The sequence below is a fragment of the Macrosteles quadrilineatus genome, unplaced genomic scaffold, assembly GCF_028750875.1.
Source record: "Macrosteles quadrilineatus isolate MER2022 unplaced genomic scaffold, UCM_ALF_1.0 Scaffold_9__3_contigs__length_116548681, whole genome shotgun sequence".
In the NCBI taxonomy this organism is placed as follows: Eukaryota; Metazoa; Arthropoda; class Insecta; order Hemiptera; family Cicadellidae; genus Macrosteles; species Macrosteles quadrilineatus.
Genome location: NW_026542602.1, coordinates 78,362,634 through 78,386,439, shown reverse-complemented (window position 1 = coordinate 78,386,439; position 23,806 = coordinate 78,362,634). Strand labels below are relative to the sequence as shown.

General features: G+C 34.0%; 1 protein-coding gene across 1 annotated transcript in view; it reads left to right on the top strand.

The window, feature by feature from the left end:
* Window positions 1-1,477: 1,477 nt before the first annotated feature.
* Window positions 1,478-23,806, top strand: part of LOC129004504 (uncharacterized) — a 51,595-nt gene continuing 29,266 nt past the window's right edge. The window contains exons 1-2 of the mRNA XM_054433113.1: window positions 1,478-1,522; window positions 23,238-23,429. Coding sequence (XP_054289088.1) covers window positions 1,478-1,522; window positions 23,238-23,429 — 237 coding nt within the window. The remainder of the gene's footprint in view (window positions 1,523-23,237; window positions 23,430-23,806) is intronic.

The following is a 23,806-nucleotide window of genomic DNA, read 5'->3' as shown; positions in this document are numbered from 1 at the left end:
CAATTCTTTTGTCAGAGCGCTAAAAGCACGATCTTATAACAGAAATTGTATGAATCATAAATATAAACAAATTATGTCACTATCCCGAAAGTTATCATTATTTATCATTACTTAAACTGAACTCTCAAAGCAATGTTAGTGTTATTAGTATAGAATTTTGTCTACTTACGTCATTTGTTTATGTTTATGATCCATACAGTTTCTGGTCTAATATCCGTGGCAAAAAAGAGGGATTTTATACTATTCATTCAAGCTTATTCTTCTTACGTCTTTGAAGAAATGGAACAACAGTACTATAAGCTGCCAGTGCAGTACTTTGCTGCAGTTTATATCTTGTATGAATGTTTTGTAATAAAAGTGTTTTGCCAGTCTGAATGTTGTAAAGGGAGTAAAACTCATGTCTGAACAGAAAACATCTTTACAGAGCAGCTTGAATCTAGAGTTGATAATGTGATTATTGCTGTGCTGTTAGACATAATAGGTTTTCCAATAGTACAAAAATTGCATAAAACCAAAGGGGAAAGGTAGACTTTCTATCTTTGTATAGAATTCATATAGTATAAACCTTGCTCTACAGGCAACACTTTTTGCAACCTCCAAAGGCTTTTCTCATTCATACCTTTTATGCACAAAATCTGCAATTAAAATACTTCTTTTGTAACAATGGGCGAAATGTACGACTTAAGAAAAACAAAGGCAATTAGCCTTTAAAGAATTTCTAGGTTTGAGTTTTCCAGCAATATCTATACTGTAGTAAGAGAGTTGTATCTCAAGACATCAACATTGTTTGCAAAAATAGTTTAACTGTTACAAATTTTGAAATATATTTAAAAATCTAAAACATCTTTGAAAATATTTAAAACTTATAAAAACTAGTTATTGTCACGGAATGAATAGCAAGCCACTATTTGTGTCTCACCCTCTATTCCATCCTTTTGTTTTTTACAAAATTGGTGCGTGGAACCATTGAATATATTAGAACTCAACAATATAATAGAACAATAGAAACTTAATCTTGCCACCTTATTTATTGTACTTCTTATTGTAATATAAAATGTAAGATAAAATGTTCCCTCTTTTTTAGCATACCGTATTTAATTGCCTTGAGGCTTGTATAGCACGTATCACCTACATGTAGGGAGACGTGTCACGTGGTTAGAACACCACACTTCCCCCCTAGGCACCCAGGTTCAAATCCTGCAAACCACCAATGGCTTTTAACTATGTGAAAATTGCCTTCAGTCCTATTTAATTTGTGGGACCTATCCATAAAACAGAAAGAAAATTCTCTGTGGACATCTCTTACTACAAAACCGTACGATAGTTAATTAGATACATCTACTGACCTGGAGTTTGTGTGTGTACGTGTGTGTTTATGTGTGTGTGGGGAAGGATGGGGGGAGTAACGCAGGCGCTATGGGCAACCTGTTGCCTATATCCCACTGTAGAGGGTAGAATCACAACCCTTTTACTGTAGATGCCGTCTGCCATTCGTACATGCAGGGGTAACACGTCCCGCCACGTAAGTTTGATCATAACTAAAAACTTTTTATAGTATTTAAACAAAAAAAATATTGCGAATACAGCTACCAATCCAGTTTCTCAAAACGGGTTGTCGGTAATATTTTGATATTTTATATACTTCGTCTAGAATCAAACAAAGTGTAAAATATTTTACAAAGTTAGTTTTATTTTTTTAAATTAAATAGTTATTGTAAGTCATGCGCCATCAAAAGTCTTTGGATTTGAGTACAACTTTTGGGAAATACATTATAATCTACAAACGTTTATAGAATAAATTGATACAATTCAAGTAGAAATTAAAACTATTTGTTGAGATGAAAAGGTTGTAATCAATTCATTACACAGTTGCGCAGCACAATAGAATTGGCTTTATTAAAAATTGATGGATATAATTTAATAAGCTATAGGAATAATTAAACTGTCTTAACAAAAAATATTACACCAGAATTACAAGTATAGCAAACATCCAACGTGAGTTCGTATACATGTTGAAATGAAATGAAATTATTAAACATACAAATGAATATAACTAATACTGTAGCAGGAGCAGGAATAGTATGAACAAACGTATAATAACAGACTTCTATATACAACTTTTATATAAAGTTTCTCTTTTTAGAAAGTAAAATTTTTGTTTTTAGGAATGCGTTTAAAGTATAATTGTCTAGTAGGGTGTCTAACGAAGTTTTAAATATCTTAAAACTGAGTACTTATGAAGGTAATGTTCTACACAATATTAATTTATAAGGGGATAGCTTTCTTGTATAAAAATTAGCTAAATTTGATTAAATACCTATATATAAACAAGCACCCTAATGTAGTTTTATTATTCTCGATAAGAATAACATAGAAAATATAAATTTACAATTGTTAAAATAAAAAACAAATAATTTAGTATATCAAAGTGTTTTTGTACGCTTATTAGTAAAGGAAAAATTAAAAAAAATAGTAAATTTTAAATTTTATGTTATTCTTATGGAGAATATTGTAAAATGTTGTAGGCTAGTTTGCTTGTTTATTGATATATTTGGATCAAACTTGGCAAATTTATTTATTTTATACTAATCTATTATAATTTTACTAAAAAACATAATTTATTAGTTTCTTTGTAGCAGCAAACCTAGGTACTCGTTAAACGGAAATTCGCTTAGTCGGCAGGTTTGCTGCGGCGGGGTATGAATATCTACAAAATACTTTGTAAAAAAAATCGCAAATTCTTTTTAGGAACAACAATGAGGGAACCCATTTTTTACCACATAAACTGGTATAATCAAATTAATTAAATTTTTAATTAATTAAAAAAAATCCCCAGTTTCCATAGTCTGATCATCCTGGTTCCCGAATTCGTTGCAGTGAATTGGTTTACACATTTGTATCAAACTTTATTAGAAGTGGATGATTTTTACTTATCGCACTAACGTCCACTTGAACGTATGGTTCTTTTGGCTTCTGTGGACATCAAAACGAAAAAGTAGTACCAGGTCTTACCATGAGAACTACGGTTATGGCTTATATAATATATTTACTAAAACATCAATGTAATTCTTAGTTGTCACTTTTAACCCTTTATCATCTATACAATATCCAACTCTTTATATTTATATGCAATTTAAAAAATATGTATAATAAATTGTATAGTTAAATGTTGTAAACGTGTGTAAAACTGCATTGTTTTTTTCTTACACGATAATATACAAAGTATGCATTAAAATAATTGTGTATGAGATTCAAATGTTTATATAAGCAGAAAATGCCATTGGCTAAAAGGAATAAGCTCAATTTATTTCCTTTTAATTTGTGAAATAAAATACTTTTCAGTTAAAATATCCATAGTTAGAGCTACATATTAAATTAACAAAATGTTCTGTTTCATATTCATTCAGGAACTGATTGATTAAATTACATTGAATTACATGTAATGGATCGAGCTTTTATAATCAATCAACGGAATGGAAACGCCTTGATTTACGTGTGGGGTGATATGATTTGAACCATTAGTTCGTTTCTACGATTGTGTAGGATATTTATTTTCATAATTTTATTAGCAAAATCACATTAATAATCTTATTTTTCTGTGTCTATACATCTTTTTTATATGCGAAATATAGGTGTATTTAAACTATAGATTACATGAAAAATGATTAAAATGGATAATCGGCAATATTGTATGGATTTTAGCAAAATTAATTGCTCGGAAACTTTCATTGGTTGTATATAACTTTTCTTTCGATAGCCAAGTAACTTTTACGTTTATATTATTGAGTACTAGAATTTAGCCCTTTTAAACATATTGTAGTTTTAAACTGTTAATAAGATGAATAAAAGGATTTTTTTATAATTACGACCAAATTTATATATGAGCTATCACACACTCATTAACAGTATTTTACAGTTGTTTTATAAAACGCTCTGTTGGCCCCGTTTATTTTTTAAGCACCAACCATGTACATCGCAATGGTTAAAATGCACATGTTTAATACTCTAATGATTATATTTGAAAAATGTTTTTTTTTAACATCTACACTAAACTATTATTCACAAAATTCCGCAACATGATTCTTAAAAGTTAACAACAGATTCCGCCGTTTTCCAAATACTAGTTTTTCAATCGTTAATAATATAAAATTGTTAGAAATGTTGTTATTCATTAAGTCAAAATATGCTTAACTACATTACCGAAAGGTTTTCATATGGATAGAACACATGTTTTAAATTCTAATATTGTATTGTTCACCTATAGTAAGAAAACGTATTTTTCCAATAATTGTTTAAACATGACTACACCTTTTCAAATTTCATAGCAGAAAGGGTAAATTAATTGTATTTCAGAATAGTCTTTTGTATTTCAGAAATGGCAATTAGTATTTTAGAAGTAAGATTTTTATTTTAGAAAACGTCAATTGTATTTTATAAATTATAGTTTATATTCCATAAATAATTATTTGCATTTCACAAGATATCAATTTTGTGTTTCAGGTATTTTAAACTGCATTTCAGAAGATATCAATTTTGTATTTCAGGTAGTTTAAACTAAATTTCAGAAGATATCAATTTTGTGTTTCAGATAGTTTAAACTGCATTTCAGAAGATATCAATTTTATGTTTTAAATAGTTTAAACTGAATTTCAGAAGATATCAATTATGTGTTTCAGATAGTTTAAACTGAATTTCAGAAGATATCCATTAATTGTAGTTTTTCAGGAATAATTTGTGCAAACAACTTTGTTATATCAGCATTAAAACAGCTGTTTATATTTATTTCTGAAATACATATGACTATTACCATTCTATTACTGAAATTCAATTTATTCTTCTGAAATTCCACTGATGATTTCTGAAATAAAAGTCACTAGTCTGGAATGCAAACGATAATTTTTGAAATAAAAATGATGATTCTGAAATACAGTTGACGCTCTCTGAAACAATCTTGAACTTTCTGAAATAAATTTAGAGAAGGTTTAGAAACATCAATATTTAAAAGTATTCATTCAGTGAGATTGATCAGTAATAAACAACATGTATTTGACAAATTTGTTTATTCTATAGTAAGCTTTTAAAATAAGAAAAAAAATATTATCTTCTTTGTAGTAGCAAGCTAAGTTATCATGAACAATTTATATTATTTTATAGAAAATAAATCTGCCAAATCTAAGAGCATATTTTAGTAGAAATCCAACCAGGTAAATGTATATTTATTTGGCAGGTTTGCTGCGGCGGGGTTTATTTAGGCATTGTTTCTCAAACGTTCACTATATCCCCTGTTTAAGTACACTCAGTGAAACCAATCTTTGTCGCCAAAACACCGATCTAATAAGGGCTCCAAGAAATAGCCTTGTTGTTTTATGAAGCTCTATAAATTACACAGAATGTCTGTAATTTAATCCCATCCTTGTGAATTACGGACACGAGTTTATCCGCTTTTTGTAGTTTGTTGCATAAATTCTGTATTTTAAAATATCCATAAGAAACCATTTTACAAACTTAATAGGTTTTTTTTAACATGCAGTGATTATAAGATCTGTTGATAAAAAGTACGGACACTGATAAAAATATAAAAATAACATTTATTATTATCGTTCACAAAGGGGTGATTGACACACTTCATATTATTTTACGTAATTACTTTTGTAAATAATCAAACGAAATAGAATATAAGTTGAACTTTCTTTATTCATGATCATGATTATCTAAATTGCTTACTTGATATTTTTCTTATAGAACATGGTACATATAAAATCATTTATGCCAATCTAACCCTATCTATAATTAGAAACATTATCTTATTGCTTTTCTAATTGTTAAAAAATATTTATAGTTATTAGTGTTAATTGCGTTAAACCTGACACATACACTTGGCCCAGTTTAAAGTTTTCTAACTTTGTGTACGTCTTACAATAAAATTATACATTCTACCAAACATAGAATAGTGGTTACCAAAAGACTATTGTTATCACAAACTATTGCTATTTGGAATAATCAAGAAAATTTTGCAAGGAATACATTAAGCAAACCGCATTCATGGTGCAGTTTAAAACATAGTTTACGTACCGTAGTGACTTAATTGCATTAAATAATCCTGTAAGTTTCTTTATACAATTTAATGGTTTTAAATTTAAATTATTTGTATACACCGCACTAAGTTTTAGCCGTTTTACTAACGTCTATTGGAGGCCGAAAGCTACGAATTGCTGTCTATGCCAGGTGTCATCGTCATTTGGGGACCGAGCAGGTTTTTACATCCCTAGGGCCTAAAATCAGCTGTCCGCTTACTTTCCATTAATGCATATTAAATACACAAAATATCCATAGCATTGCAATACAATTTTTTTATTGTCACCGCTGCCTAGCAACTATTTTTATTATTTTTGCTGATTCCTCAAATTATTTCTTCACATAACCTTAAAGTTACAGTTGTGTTGACTATTAGTGTGCATTATTATTGTGGTGAATAGTGGCAATAGGGTATAGTGTGGTGACAAATAGTGTTCTTACCACGGACCGAAATGGTTTTGCAGCTCTCGATCGTTTCGTTTAAAACTATCTCGAACCGGCAAAACCTCATTTTCGGCCCTAGGTACGAAATATACTATTCCATCCTGTTGACTTTGTTGATTGACCTGTAGATTATGAATTTTCGTGTCCCTCAAAACTAACCAGCATTTAATAACCGATGGCTATTATGCAAGATATTATGACATTTATATCTCAAACTAGTTATATTATACTTCGTGTACATACAAAATTTACACAAGTAAAACTAGGTATGTTCAAATTAGCACCGAAAGTAAGATAGCGATAAGGTTGAAGTAAAATTTAAAATCTTTCCCCATTCTTAAAAAAGAAATAGACGACAAATATTTGTAATAAAATTACGTGGTATTTTACGATATAAATGAAAACCGATTCCATGGCTTTTATTTAAAAATTGCTAGTAATCATTGTTCCATTTAGATGGGCCTGGCGAAAATCCAGCCATGAAAATGCTCTATGAAAGACTCTAAACCGCTACCGCAATATTCTCAGCTTATAGAAATCGAGTGCCATCAGTTTAGATTACAAAACAGAAATCGGAATCTGTTGAATATCATAAATAAACTCAGTCACATTTTACAGTGGCGAAATAAAATGCATAACCATAGGTACCATTATCAACACGAAAACAGGTGTAATCAAAACAAGTAAGGTGATGACTCCAAAGAAATGTGAATTATTTAAATAAAAATGGGTGGTAGCTTTCAGCCAACTTTACATGTGTTTGCTGTATTTATTCTGCATTTATGTCACTCTCATAGAATACAATCACAAGTGAAATAAGCTTTTTGGTACGTTACATTTCCGCCAACATGGAGTGTGATAAAAGGTATTTCCTAAAAAAAAGTAAAAGGTATTTTCTAATGGTTTGTGTATAGTGCATTAAATCGCAATTAAAATAAATTGCAAATATTGTTTGAATAATATTGTTACACTAAAAAGAAAATCTTGAAACCTAAAAAAATGTGTTCTTAGTTTTAGTGGTTAAAAGGTCAAAAGGTTAAAATCGGATTAAACCCTGTTTTTAATTTGAGAAAACACTTATGTTGATGAATAAGAAGAAAATAAGGGGACGAGGGAAGAGAGTGTTTCCGTAATACAACCCTTCAACTTTGCTGCTGTGTAGTACATTAATACAAGCCCCGAAAACTTAAAAATATCATATACCTTCATTAAAACAAATAATAGTTCTACTGAGAATGTTTTATTTATCAACAATGTTGTTGGATTGATACAGGTTTTATAATTAAACTGTTTAAATATTAGTTTAAAAGTAACTGTTTTTGAGGATAGTCTTGAATTATTTTCCCAACTTACAAAGGCGTTTTGTAGAACTATTATTGCTTACGCTTACATGTAAAAAATATAAATGCAGGGATTTTAAGGGAAGGATTTTAAGCAAACACGGAATTTCATATCCCACGTCGACATAAATCAATAGAACTTCTAGTACTGGTTTTATATTTTAATTTTTTTTGTGGATACAACTTTGTTACTATCTTTTTTAAAGACGCAAGACTTTAGGGCTTTGACTAGCTGTTTTATAATTTACCGAAGTCGTTTCAGAGTTTATTGATGTTTTCAAGGCCGCTATTGTTATGTTGTTGGCTATATGTTACCCAAACAAGTTCACAGCACTTTTCAATGACTCATGACACAAAAAACAGTAAATTTATGTCCTGTCAATGTACAAACGGGGATTTTAACAGTTCGAGTTCTTTTACACACATCGCGTGAAGATGTCGAACACTTGTCATACCAGCCATAACACCAATCATAAACAGACTAAAGGTTGTTTCTCATTCATGATTAAATATATTTAAAAAGTGTATGTACTTATTCTTATACTTTTCAAATGCCATTTACAGTAGGTACTGAGGTTTAGAAGGGTTTAGACTTCCCATTGCGTCGTCACATTGTTCATTCTAAGCATGTTTTGTTACGCTTTTCCTCTCTGGTTATGTTTGGATGAGCTAATGTGGACTAAATTTAATGTATTTGTATTTCTCCTATGTCAGGGTCAATTATAGAGTGAGCGCGTTGAGCTTTGGATGACCTGGCTAATAACTGGCTAATATCAAATCATGGAAGGCTAGGTAGTCGTTTTATATGGAAAAAAAAACTGGAAAGGGTTTTTTGTGGCAAAAAATAAAGTTATAGAAAACGCCAAAGAAAACTCGACCCTTCACATATTTTGGTTAAACAGTACACAATACATTACACGTTCCATAAGTGTACAATATCTGTACAACAATGTATTAATTCACCAAGTGAATGATCCGGTGACCTCCGTCGACCATATGTAATACCACATGCCATTAATTTATTTGCAGGTAAATATTTCTTGAAATTTCATTGAATGTAAGAGGAAGGAAGGTTGTAAAAGAGTGTACATACATAATTAGAGTAAAATACAGAAAATTTTGATTCCATTAAAATAAAACCCTAGAAGTAACTAATTAAATAAAGCTTAACTGGGAAACTTCTTTGTGTCACCTTTTATTTTTCACTTTGAACTTTTAAACAGGTATGAGTGCAGTACTGAAGTCCTGTAAGTAATTAAATGAAAAAAAAATAATTAAAAATAGGTATTTACCTTCGTCGAAATTAATAAAAAAAAATAATTTTTAAAATTACGATTTTGTAGAGTAATGATAATTTATTTTACATTAAAAAAGTTACATATATTTAATTTGTTTTGTAGTTTTACATGTTAAAAATATTTTGCTTAAGCTGGTTTAAAAAATATAATATATTTTTCATCGAGAAAACTACTCAAATCAACCTAAACCAAACACGAAAAAGAGCCTGTGAATTGAAACTATTATTGAAGGTATTAATTATAAGGTGTGTATTATAATATTACATTTTTGTAGATCAGTCTGCTTATTTCTTGTGTTGGTTTGTATTTAGATTATGTGATTTAAAATCTAAACCCTTTTAGCTTAATGGGTGTTTTGGAACCACTCTACTTGAATTAAATCAACGCATAATCCTGATCAGTCAAACAGCTAGTTAAAATGTATATTCTTTTCGTTAAGTGTCACAAACCATGTACTAAAATATTTAAAATAACATTTTTGTTTAATGTTGGATATGAGTTTTACGGTTAATTCACCAAATATTTAGAGGTAAATAAATACAAGCCTTGAAAACCCCATTAATTTTGTAAACGTGTAATTAAACAACATAACGTACTGAAACATTAGTTTTGTAAGTTAACTTTTAAATTAAGATTGATATAGTTTTGACGCAAAAAATATATTTTTATCACAGAATTTTCATATTGATAAAAACAAGCTTATTAACTGTGTTGACATTTAAATTAAGTATGTCTACACTCTCTGCATGTTTCAAGCTCAGTGTTACAGACTTATGTAACTGAAAATTAATCCAAGCCACACAATCAATCCTTGTTTTAAAGGTCGAATTTAAGGGGATTATCGTGGGTTCCTGTTATATAGGTGATTTTTTTACTCTACGTTTCACTTGATTTAAACATTTTGAACATTCATTTAATATGTTTTATGTGCTGTATTACAATGTTAAAAGTTAACTTTGGGAATATAATACTTCACCTAAACTCATTAATGTATTTTCAAGTAAAAAAAGGTGTCCAAAAAACTAATTTTGCAAATCCATGTAGTTTTTAACTTGCATTTAAGGTATTAACCAACGTTGACAGCCTTATGATGTCAAATACCAGAAAAGGTCAATTTGATAGAGCTAAAAACTAGAATTCATCAAAACTTGCTTTATTTGTATGTGATAAACATAGAATACATATTGATATTTAAGTGATAAAAACTTACAAAAGTCATATTTACAAAACATGTTTTCATATCCGTGGTTAGGACAGAAAACCGACGTTTCTATTGGAACAATATGTGGAAAGTTAATTGAAATATATTATTTTTACAAAGGTTGAAATAGTTGTTAAATGTATCAACGAAACAAAAAAATGACAATTGAAAAATTTAATGATTCAGTTCGTATTGCAACTGACACACATAACCTACAATTGAGTTATGCACGGCATGCCTTTGACTTACCAATACTGTCCTATCAATAGACAAAGCAGTAATGGAATTGTTATTAATACGCATTTAACCACACCTCTACATTTCCTTAGCCATCGTATAGAATTTTATAAATAGCTAAATAAATAATAACACCAATGTTTTACTCGATTGAAAAGCTGTATACGTAGATATAGAGCCAGATTATACAAAAGGGCGCCAATTCGATTCAAATTACAATTAGTAGCTTTATAATAGCTCAAAACAGAATTCAGTTATACTTGATTATTGGAATTCTAATAAAAGATCCGGCTATTTTAGTTGGTAATCATGCTATATGAGTCATCTCATTAACACATCCTACATTCACGTTGAGCTAAAAATTCATAAAGTAGGTCACTGTCTACATAAAGTGAAAAATTTATGTCGGTCACATTTTTCTATTTTGTTTTAGTTTGGTGGAGTCGTAATTAGAATTTTCAATTGGTCTTTCAAAATACATGAATCGTTTATAAATTTTAAATCCCGAAGGTAGTGAAGTGCGCTCCTAAATCTTATATCGTTGATTTCAATCTAAATGACAATTGATTTCGCGTTACTAAAACCCTTTCTAGGTTTTTTCTATAGAAAACTGCATTGAGCAATGACAATTATTGGAAGACATTTTTCTATCGTCATTTGAATCAACAGTCATCGCACATCATAAATACAGATGAATGTTTCCCAGTTCATCAGCATTGTTGACATTTTCAAGATAAGAATCACAGAAACACAAAGGAATATGATAGATAGCACAGAATTGAAAAGAGTTTTTACATTCTGTGCTTGATGTACTCGACCCACTGTATTTGTCTCGGTAAACTTAAGTTGTAATCAAACACCTTTTCTCTAAATAAAGAAAGTCTTAACATTGCTCTCTCAATAAATATTGTAATAGACTTTTCTGTATTGAAGTTATGTAACAGGTTCAGCCAATTATTTTCAAAAAGGCATAGTTTGATGAACCATTGAAAGTGTGTGCTTAAGTCAACCGGTTAAAGATAAATTTTCTCTATTATCTTTTGTTACTGTAATTGTTGATGGCACATAAAAGATCCTATACTTACTTAGTCCTCGTTGACTTGGTTAAAAAGTATTTGTACTCAACGAAAATCTGTAAATCACATCAGCGCACTGTGTCCATAGCTTAATTCAACTATTGTACGTTAAAAGATTTTTACATTTTTAACACAGTCTCTCAGTTAAAATGTCAATGATAAATTATAGATTTTTTATTTGGGGAGTTTCGGTTCTTCTTCAAACGAAAACGGAGAGGTTTTCCAATTCTCTAACGTGTAGATTATCCCTTAGCTAGGTCTTTGGAATGTAAATAGATCGAGAAACTGCATAGTATTTAATATTTGTATAATATTTATTGTACATTTTTCTTTTTAAAAGAATCAATTTGTATGCTTTATAGTTGAATTCATTTTGAAAATGCTCTACAAAGTTTTTTTATAGCCAACACCATTTATGTACGAATATTGTTACAACATTATTATTTCACATAATACCGTATATTACAGTATTAGATACACATTTTAGCCCCATTGGGTAGCCAAATGTGTGTGTTTACTTTCAAACCTGAGGGTCTATGGTTCAATGCCAAACGATGAGCATTCAGGACCCAGGAGACATTTTACATTTGGCTATTATATTTAATTATAATATCTAAAAAAGCTAACGATAGGAAATAAAACCACAGTTTATGGTAATAAAATAATAAAAATATATTTTTAACATTATACAATATTATATTTGGGGGTAATTGCCATATTTTAGAGTCCAAGTTAAATTAATACTTTTAATACTTTTAATACTTTTTTATGAAATGGCGACCATACAATGTAGGTATTTTAAGCCAAGTATGAATGGAGATGAGTGTAGGATGAGTGGCGCGATGTTGTAGTCTTGTTAGTGACTAAGGCCGACATTCCTTAGACACAGCTGTTAATTAATAGCCCATACAGATAATGGCAAATTAATTGTATATGAAGCAGAAAGATACTTTAGAGACTATATTTATTTAATACTTCTATATTCTTTGTACAGAAATTCTAATTTTATTCAGGATGATACAGCTAGGTAAGTAAACGGCAAGCATTAAACATTTCCTGTCAAAGTTAAAAATATCGAATTATCGAATACAAAGCTGATATATCAGGATTTATAGTAAAAAAATCAGGCAAATAAATTTAAGCCAATCAGGGCAATTTTTAAATGTTTCAGCTGATTCTCTTTTACCCTGAGGGAAAAAAAGAATATTCGACATACCGACGCATTTACGGGAAGTGTTTGTTTTTGCTACAACAACGCATAAACTTTATTTTCCGGTGTTTTAGTGAGGATTGAGGAAGGTTAGTTCTCAGAACGATTGGTAAATCTGATAACAAAATAATGACGGGGGTGGCTTTGTGTTTTGCTGACGTCACAGTGACAAACCCTAACGAGAATTGGACATCAACAACCACAAGATTATTTTTACCTTTCTGGAGGAACTTTCCAAACAGATTATGACACAGTTTAGCTTTGTTTTGTGTTTATTTGTCTACGAACATTAGCGAAAAGCTTTTCAATATAACTCTCAAAATTCGCACATTTTTCAACATGTTCCACTCCCACTGCGTCAAGTGAAGTGAAATTATGTAATATTTTTATTACCATTATATTAACAATCAAGATGGGGACTCAAATAGGCGTATTTAACCCAATATGAGTGAGTGAATGAGTGAAGAATGAGTAGATCACCTTTATGACTTCGATTACTGACTAAGACCAGCTGTTTTATTGGCACGAACCACTGATCAAGGAGTTGGGTATAAATTCGGACCAAAAGTATTTTTTTAATCTACAAAAAATCGAACCGGCAACCTTTTGATAGCCATGAGCACTATAACCCAGCTGTAAGTTGGGTGGTTTCAAAGGTTTGCTGCAACTAGGAATTTCAATTATAATACAATCTACAGACTTATGGATTTGTAAACTGTAATTTTCCGCACTATTAGACTTCGAGCGGGGGAATTAAGTGAATAACTGAAAGATATTTTACTCCTAAAACAACAATCCGACTTTTCCATCATTATTTCACTGCACTATGTAGATTGTATGTTTGGTATGCAAGTCATTGCAATGTCGTCACTCTGTTTAATGGTGAGGTTGTCCAATCGGATCTTTCTATCGACTGGTTTTCAGACTATTGCTTTGAATTAATTTATCTGATTAAATAGAGTAATTAATTAATGTGTAAATCCACCGATCACACGTATAATCCATCAAGTCATACTTTTTGTTGAATTGTGGAACATGTTTATTACAATGTTTACCTAGTTAGATACATTTCGTGAAGTTGATAGCCCGAATTACCAAATGGAATGAGATCCCTTAAACTCTTCCTCTTCGTTTATTTAAGCAGTTTGCATCCAGATTATTCATTTTTGCCCATCATTTTATATCCTATAAAGTGAAATATTTTTAGATACTCTATACTCGTAATTTTGTTAATATTAGGTAATATACTAACCATGACTAGAAAGGGTTTGAAGTCATACAAATGGTGCTGATATTAAATTACGAGTTGCATTTTTCGTGAGGGATCCACACATTGGTCTTGGTACTATCTCAAGTCAACGTTTGATCACATCACTTATTGATAACTCAATAAAAATGGCATCCGATTATGCTTCAATTCTACCGTATTTGTGATCGAGCCAAAACTTACAAATTTTAAGGTAAAATCTATTACCATTAGCCATTCTTACAATATTGTTTACTTCTATATATATATACAAGTTCGCTATTTAGTCATAAACTAAATTCTATGAACATTTAGCATTGAGATGAACTAAATGTAAACTACCCTTCTGATGACATACTGTATATACTACATTAGATGACTGGCGAGTATGGCATTGGAACATGAAGAATCAAATAAACCCAAAAACCTTTGGGGGACCTCGGAGACTTCATACGTCCTTTGAGGTTGTAACAACATTAGTTGAGGACAACACAACATATAAAGGTGTTAGGATACTTTGCTGTTAGGAAATACCGATAGCTTCTGTTTACAGTGGTACAAATATGTGTGAAAAAAATGAATAAGAATGAAGCTGTGTTTAGAGTTTACATTTTATATCATAACTTTTGTTTTATGAGAACTGGACATGGAGTGCACAGGATCTTTAAATGTGTATAGCTCAAAACAAATGTATACACTCGTACACATAAACATTAAAAGTAAAATTTATACTGAAAGTAATTAAGTTACCATGTAACGTAATCCCATTATATGGTCAGACGAAAAGAAACACAAAGTGGACCCAAAACTAAGGATACTATGTTTAAGGAGTGGCTTAAAAATGTAAATAAGCCCTTTAAAAATGCATTTAATCCTATAAAAGGTTTTCAAAAATGGTATTAGGGTAGATTTTATTTTACGAAATGTTTTCCGTCATACTGCATTAAATACAGCCGTTTTTAATGCTGGCGTTGGGTGGTCTAAAGTAACATATTTATCATTTTTGGTCTCTAGGGAGTAAAAATCATCTGTTGTAAATTTCGATTGTGGCAATTATATTGACCAAATTTATTCATCGATTTATTTATTAGGTAAGAAGTTGTCTATTGTTGTCAATCGCTCGATATATCGATGGTATAATGTACTATAACACAAACGTAATATACGAAATTATTGAATGACAGCTGCTTATCTTCATTAGCAGAATTGAAAACAAGCTGGAAGTCGTTTTGAGAGGTTATCTTTACACACAAATTATTTCATTTTTTTAGTTTAGTTAGTTAATTAATGATGCCATATGACGAAAAATATAGTTCACCACATGGGCGAAAACTGTCTTTTTAACCCTCGCTTATTTTCCGACCTTGGCTTTGCCTCGATTGTAAAACTTGACCTCTGGTCAAAAAATGTCACTTTAGGCCCTAGTGATGAAATAAATATACTATTTTAATGTTACGGTGTCTATTCCCTCTTAAAGTTGTAAGACGATTTCAGTACAAAATGTTCTAGAAAAATGCTATAAGTTATTTATTATACATTACAATCGGGAATAAAAATTAAATCCTTTCCCGTTTATATTATCTTTATTTAAACTTAAATTACTTTTACACTCATTATTGACTGTGGTTTGTACACTTGGATGCGTACAACACACATCGTACGAATTCAAATTCCCAAAGTGATATAGGGTACAATGTTTATGTTAGTCTAAATTACTGTAACGCTCTCATATGGGTACTGTAACCTGTAGGTGATAATAAATGTGTCCGTGAACATTCTTTGCTTTGTAAATTATTGTTGAAGAGCTCCATATTTAATTCCCTGTATTGTAGTGTAAAATGTATACTTAATAGTTTCTTATAAATATTTCACGTAGCATAAATCTTTAAACTGACAACATAGTTTGTTCAAAATATATCTAATGAAATAGTCAAATAGGCTTACAATAAATTTCCACCCAAACGTGTTTTTGAATTCATGCTAATGTCAGAAATTACACAAAAATTACATTAATACAAAATTGCTTTTTAGTCTAGAATTGTTATAAAAAATACTACCAACTATGATTTTAGGGCTTAATAACTTAACAAAAACCTTTGATGTAAAAGTAGAAAAATGTTACGGTCTTTTCAAGCGGCCCAGTATGTGGCTATTTATTAGATAAAGTTTTATTGAAAACAAAAACAACGTTACTACTAAACTACTACCACTACGTTACTACGTACAACAACACACAACAATACATACTTCACAACAACACACAAACAATACGTACAATACGTACAACGTATTGTACGTTGTGTATTGTACGTTGTGTACAATACGTACTATTATTATTACTACTACTACGTTACTATTGATTATGGTTAACTTTACTATTTATATAGATATTCAAGTTCATATTAAATTTATATTGTGTTCAAACATAAATATCTCAAAATAAATATTAAGCAAATGTACAAATGTACAATGTGCAAAACAACAGCTATCCCTTCTGTCTTGATTTTTTTACACCCACTGTTAATTAGTGGGTGTGACCCAAATTACGACTTCATTGAAACATATAGCTTACACACAAACAAAACAAATTCTAGTAAAATAAAAACAAACTACTCAAAATTTGTATGAATTTCTTGAAATGAAAAAGATTCAATTATTTTTACAGTATTTAGCTACACATTATAAACAACTGTAATTTAATGTTTATGACAAATTGTGATTGCAAATCATAGAATCCGAATTGAAATTGTATGTTTAAATTATGGTTAGCTCAACCTGGTCGTGGATTATTCTACAACCTGTAAACGACCACCGTGGATTCACGTGGCTTTACCTCCATGAGCCGAGATTATATCAGTAATTGTTATGTATTGCTACTTTGCCCATTCTGGTGTGACACTATCCTGCCAGAGACAATTCCTTTAACATATGTTTGCTCTATGAAAATTAATTAATAGTTTGTTTAATATTTAGGTGCCCTATTAGCCTAGGGTTGCTGTTTTATTATTCTAGCTGATTACACACACTTTTATTTATCTGTAAAAAAATTAATCTTTTTACCTGATTGAATTATTTTAGTGCACACATCCGCTAGACTATTGTTATACACCTAGGTACTGTACTTACGACTGTATTAAAATTTGGCCTGGTATGCATATTGGTATTAATGAAATCTCATGTGGTGGCTGTAATAGAATGTGTTTTATTGTAATTACTGTTAGGGGTAAGTAATAAGTTTGATTTACATCTATTGTAAATGCATGGAAATAGATTTTTTCGAACACGAAATGAAGGTTTTATAATGTGAACATAGAATTGATTAATGAAACATAAAGGGGTTTAAACTCGCACTGTTTCAATAACAACCAAATACACGTCAAAATACCCCCAATTAAGTAAACATGTTATTTATTTAGATCTATGCAAATTAGGAATAGGAGTCTAATAAAACTAAATTAAACGTATTTTTGGTGAACACACATTGTGATTCGCGAACAATATGTTGGATGATTAAATAAAAGACAGATTTACTATTCAATATGTATAATGTGTATGTTTTTATTTCGTTAAAAAATAATTGTTTTAGTATGAATAACAACTTAAAAGGAGCTGGTGACCGAAATTACATATTGAATAGTTACCGTGTTACCGAAAATGTATACAATATGAAATAAACTATTGCATGCATATTTCCAATCCAAGTTTGAAGGTTAAACACTTATAATAATAACAACCATTAATATTTCTAGAATCATCAATGTAGCTATTTATTCATCTAAGACTAATATAACGATTTCACAGGGATTGCACACATTAAAACTGTGTTCAACATTACTACCTTTTGGCAACTCAAAAGTTGAATAGTTGCGCATTGTATTTTGCATAAAGTTACTTACAAGCACTTAAAAGTTAACAGTAGAGTATTTTACATGTATCATGTGTGCTTTCCACTAACTGTTGTAATATGTACGGAGGCATTTCTTATGTGAGTAAATTAAGACATTTTTATTAGGTCAATCACAAATGTAAGTGAATCCATATCAAAATCACCACGTATATTAGTTATCATATATTATTTAGTTACACGTAGTTATGCACAGATCTAATGATACATTTTCTCTATTGTGTTGTTTAAACTATTTTAACCATTTTTACTTCCCATGAAATAATAGTAATTTTTAAAGGACATTGAATCAAACCATATATTAGACATACGAATGGCATTTTTATTTGCTATCGTTCAAAAGGAAAACTCAAATGTTACAAGATGGTAATTATTTCTATGTTTAGTTCATTTCCTGTAAGAAATAAGGTGTTAAAGAAATAATACCAAACGGTTTTTGGGGGTTTAAGAGGCATAATAATCAACAAATGAAGAAAGAGTAAATAATACCCTTCAATGTCCTTGGCTTTAAATAAACGTATCGTTCAACGATTTGCCAATCGTTAATCCAGTAGATATTCTTATGCAAATATAAACTTTTCAATATCAGCCTAGCAAAGGTAATTAGGTCTAATCTAACCGCATTAAACAAATCAACATTGCTATATTGTAACCACTATTCTGTTCAACGAAATCAACATCCTACATATTAACCTAAACTTTATGTTTTATGATCGGGGTTAACATAAAATATTGTTTCCTAGGGATAATAGGTTTTGAGATATTTTAAGCCCCTCTGTCGATCCTGGCATGTTTCTCAGCACCGAATCATCGCGCGCGATTTATTTTTCTCATCTTCCAACACTGAGTGGATTATTCTAAGACTGAAGCCTTGGAAGAGCAAGAATGAAAAGTAATATCTCTATATTGCAGCTCCCACGTCACGAGTGCCTCTTGATGAAATTAATATACATTTTGAAAAGTACTTAGTTTTACCACGTGGTTGCTCATGGTTTGATAATGATAAAACTAAACGATATTATTTGTAACCACTAAAATGCAGTATAGTTTATTTAAGTGTTTTTCACTATTGGCCTTATATTTAATGGTTTAAGTTTTAGATTTTTTTCGTCTTTATTTTGGTGGGATTGTACCACACCCAGGGTAGTGACGGCAAGATGATGTTTTTTTTTCTCGACCTAATCGGCGTGAACTGGTCGGAATTGTACCCCTTAATAAAACAATGTAAACGAGCGATTTGATCAAATCCATCACCATAAAAAAAACTGAAGCGGGAGAAGTTGTGCATAACACATTGAGGGTGTGTTGCCTCGTGGTTAGCGTCTCAGACTTCAGTGCGGCAGAGACATGTTTCAATTCCCGATACACACACAACACACACATGAGTTTGGACCGCTTTCCCAAAGCGTTTAAGTACCCTCTCCTGTAATGTCACTAGCTTATACATCAAGAAAAAATTTCTCATTGAAAGACAAATTCTCCACTATTTTGTATATAGAAAACGAAGAATAGATGTTGGTTATTTCATGAGGAAAGCGATTTTTAGGTGAACCGACTGCTCATTGTTAAAAACCATTGATGATTTATCAGGATTTTAACCCATGACTCCTGGACCGAATCCAGGACCCCTACATTAGCCGCCTCGATACTATTGACAATCCTGATACTATAAGAGTGTTTACTGTGAGCTAAAATGAAAATCTTGTACAATGGATGATTTAGGAAACATTGTTCTTGTGTGAAAGGTAATTCAGTTATCCTAAGGAAAGGCGTCTATGTGGCGTATACAAACAACTGAGCCCTCAATACGTCTCTCTCTTTCTACGCGATCGCGTTTGGAATCTTAAACGGATACACTTCTTCAACCTTTACAACTTAAATACATTCATCACGTGGGCGTTTTACGCAAGCATTTAAAGTAGATGAAAATTGCATTTTCACAAAAAACAAGTTCGCGAAGTGTGATAACATGAAGAGAATTGTACATTGTTAACATTTAAAGTTACTTAAAGAAGTATTGCAGAAGTTAAACTTATGGATTAGTAAATGGATTTGTGGTTTTACGTTAGCTAAAATAGCAACGAACGATAACCTAATACATTGAGAATCGTAAAAGGAATATTTTTTCTCTATTAATCTTTTTGCAGTGTGTGACAGTGGAGGCTACTATGGGCCAGTCCCACCCTCGGCTGTGTCTGGCCGCCCTGCTACTGTATATATTGTGTTGCAGTGTGTGACAGTGGAGGCTACTATGGGCCAGTCCCACCCTGCTGTGTCTGGCCGCCCTGCTACTGTATATATTGTGTTGCAGTGTGTGACAGTGGAGGCTACTATGGGCCAGTCCCACCCTCTGCTGTGTCTGGCCGCCCTGCTACTGTATATATTGTGTTGCAGTGTGTGACAGTGGAGGCTACTATGGGCCAGTCCCACCCTCTGCTGTGTCTGGCCGCCTTGCTACTGTATATATTGTGTTGCAGTGTGTGACAGTGGAGGCTACTATGGGCCAGTCCCACCCTCTGCTGTGTCTGGCCGCCTTGCTACTGTATATATTGTGTTGCAGTGTGTGACAGTGGAGGCTACTATGGGCCAGTCCCACCCTCTGCTGTGTCTGGCCGCCTTGCTACTGTATATATTGTGTTGCAGTGTGTGACAGTGGAGGCTACTATGGGCCAGTCCCACCCTCTGCTGTGTCTGGCCGCCTTGCTACTGTATATATTGTGTTGCAGTGTGTGACAGTGGAGGCTACTATGGGCCAGTCCCACCCTCTGCTGTGTCTGGCCGCCCTGCTACTGTATATATTGTGTTGCAGTGTGTGACAGTGGAGGCTACTATGGGCCAGTCCCACCCTCTGCTGTGTCTGGCCGCCCTGCTACTGTATATATTGTGTTGCAGTGTGTGACAGTGGAGGCTACTATGGGCCAGTCCCACCCTCTGCTGTGTCTGGCCGCCCTGCTACTGTATATATTGTGTTGCAGTGTGTGACAGTGGAGGCTACTATGGGCCAGTCCCACCCTCTGCTGTGTCTGGCCGCCCTGCTACTGTATATATTGTGTTGCAGTGTGTGACAGTGGAGGCTACTATGGGCCAGTCCCACCCTCTGCTGTGTCTGGCCGCCCTGCTACTGTATATATTGTGTTGCAGTGTGTGACAGTGGAGGCTACTATGGGCCAGTCCCACCCTCTGCTGTGTCTGGCCGCCCTGCTACTGTATATATTGTGTTGCAGTGTGTGACAGTGGAGGCTACTATGGGCCAGTCCCACCCTCTGCTGTGTCTGGCCGCCCTGCTACTGTATATATTGTGTTGCAGTGTGTGACAGTGGAGGCTACTATGGGCCAGTCCCACCCTCTGCTGTGTCTGGCCGCCTTGCTACTGTATATATTGTGTTGCAGTGTGTGACAGTGGAGGCTACTATGGGCCAGTCCCACCCTCTGCTGTGTCTGGCCGCCTTGCTACTGTATATATTGTGTTGCAGTGTGTGACAGTGGAGGCTACTATGGGCCAGTCCCACCCTCTGCTGTGTCTGGCCGCCTTGCTACTGTATATATTGTGTTGCAGTGTGTGACAGTGGAGGCTACTATGGGCCAGTCCCACCCTCTGCTGTGTCTGGCCGCCTTGCTACTGTATATATTGTGTTGCAGTGTGTGACAGTGGAGGCTACTATGGGCCAGTCCCACCCTCTGCTGTGTCTGGCCGCCTTGCTACTGTATATATTGTGTTGCAGTGTGTGACAGTGGAGGCTACTATGGGCCAGTCCCACCCTCTGCTGTGTCTGGCCGCCCTGCTACTGTATATATTGTGTTGCAGTGTGTGACAGTGGAGGCTACTATGGGCCAGTCCCACCCTCTGCTGTGTCTGGCCGCCCTGCTACTGTATATATTGTGTTGCAGTGTGTGACAGTGGAGGCTACTATGGGCCAGTCCCACCCTGCTGTGTCTGGCCGCCCTGCTACTGTATATATTGTGTTGCAGTGTGTGACAGTGGAGGCTACTATGGGCCAGTCCCACCCTGCTGTGTCTGGCCGCCCTGCTACTGTATATATTGTGTTGCAGTGTGTGACAGTGGAGGCTACTATGGGCCAGTCCCACCCTGCTGTGTCTGGCCGCCCTGCTACTGTATATATTGTGTTGCAGTGTGTGACAGTGGAGGCTACTATGGGCCAGTCCCACCCTCTGCTGTGTCTGGCCGCCTTGCTACTGTATATATTGTGTTGCAGTGTGTGACAGTGGAGGCTACTATGGGCCAGTCCCACCCTGCTGTGTCTGGCCCCCCTGCTACTGTATATATTGTGTTGCAGTGTGTGACAGTGGAGGCTACTATGGGCCAGTCCCACCCTCTGCTGTGTCTGGCCGCCCTGCTACTGTGTATATTGTGTTGCAGTGTGTGACAGTGGAGGCTACTATGGGCCAGTCCCACCCTCTGCTGTGTCTGGCCGCCCTGCTACTTTATATATTGTGTTGCAGTGTGTGACAGTGGAGGCTACTATGGGCCAGTCCCACCCTCTGCTGTGTCTGGCCGCCCTGCTACTGTATATATTGTGTTGCAGTGTGTGACAGTGGAGGCTACTATGGGCCAGTCCCACCCTCTGCTGTGTCTGGCCGCCCTGCTACTGTATATATTGTGTTGCAGTGTGTGACAGTGGAGGCTACTATGGGCCAGTCCCACCCTCTGCTGTGTCTGGCCGCCCTGCTACTGTATATATTGTGTTGCAGTGTGTGACAGTGGAGGCTACTATGGGCCAGTCCCACCCTCTGCTGTGTCTGGCCGCCCTGCTACTGTATATATTGTGTTGCAGTGTGTGACAGTGGTGGCTACTATGGGCCAGTCCCACCCTCTGCTGTGTCTGGCCGCCCTGCTACTTTATATATTGTGTTGCAGTGTGTGACAGTGGAGGCTACTATGGGCCAGTCCCACCCTCTGCTGTGTCTGGCCGCCCTGCTACTGTATATATTGTGTTGCAGTGTGTGACAGTGGAGGCTACTATGGGCCAGTCCCACCCTCTGCTGTGTCTGGCCGCCCTGCTACTGTATATATTGTGTTGCAGTGTGTGACAGTGGAGGCTACTATGGGCCAGTCCCACCCTGCTGTGTCTGGCCCCCCTGCTACTGTATATATTGTGTTGCAGTGTGTGACAGTGGAGGCTACTATGGGCCAGTCCCACCCTCTGCTGTGTCTGGCCACCCTGCTACTGTATATATTGTGTTGCAGTGTGTGACAGTGGAGGCTACTATGGGCCAGTCCCACCCTCTGCTGTGTCTGGCCGCCCTGCTAGTTGCCACAGCGCTGCCCTCTTCTAGTGGTAAGCCCCTGCAGCCCCTCACCCTGATCAAGAAGTCCGCCGCCGCAGTCTCCGCCGACTACCCTGACTACCAGGTCGGCGTCAAGTACGACGAGTATCCTGTAAGTATAGATTTTTTTTTTTGATTGGTGCGGGGTTACAAGTGTTTAGAGTTCGGGACCTTCTGGGGGAAACTTCTGTATAAAATAAATATGGGAAATTAAAATCCAGCTTAAGGTCCCAAAACACCTGACATTGGTATAGATACTTTTTGGCAGTTGCAATGATAAGAACTACAGTATTACAGGTTTTGCCAGAATATCATATAGTCAAATCCTTTAAATATACTTCCTATACTAATGTGTTTAAAAAGTCAGTCAGTCTTATAATCAGTCAGTCAGTCAGTCTTTAAAAGTCAGTCAGGGCGGGTGAACTATATAACCCCTAACTGTAACTAACTTTCCAAAAGCATTGGCTTATATGAGTGAAACAATACTTT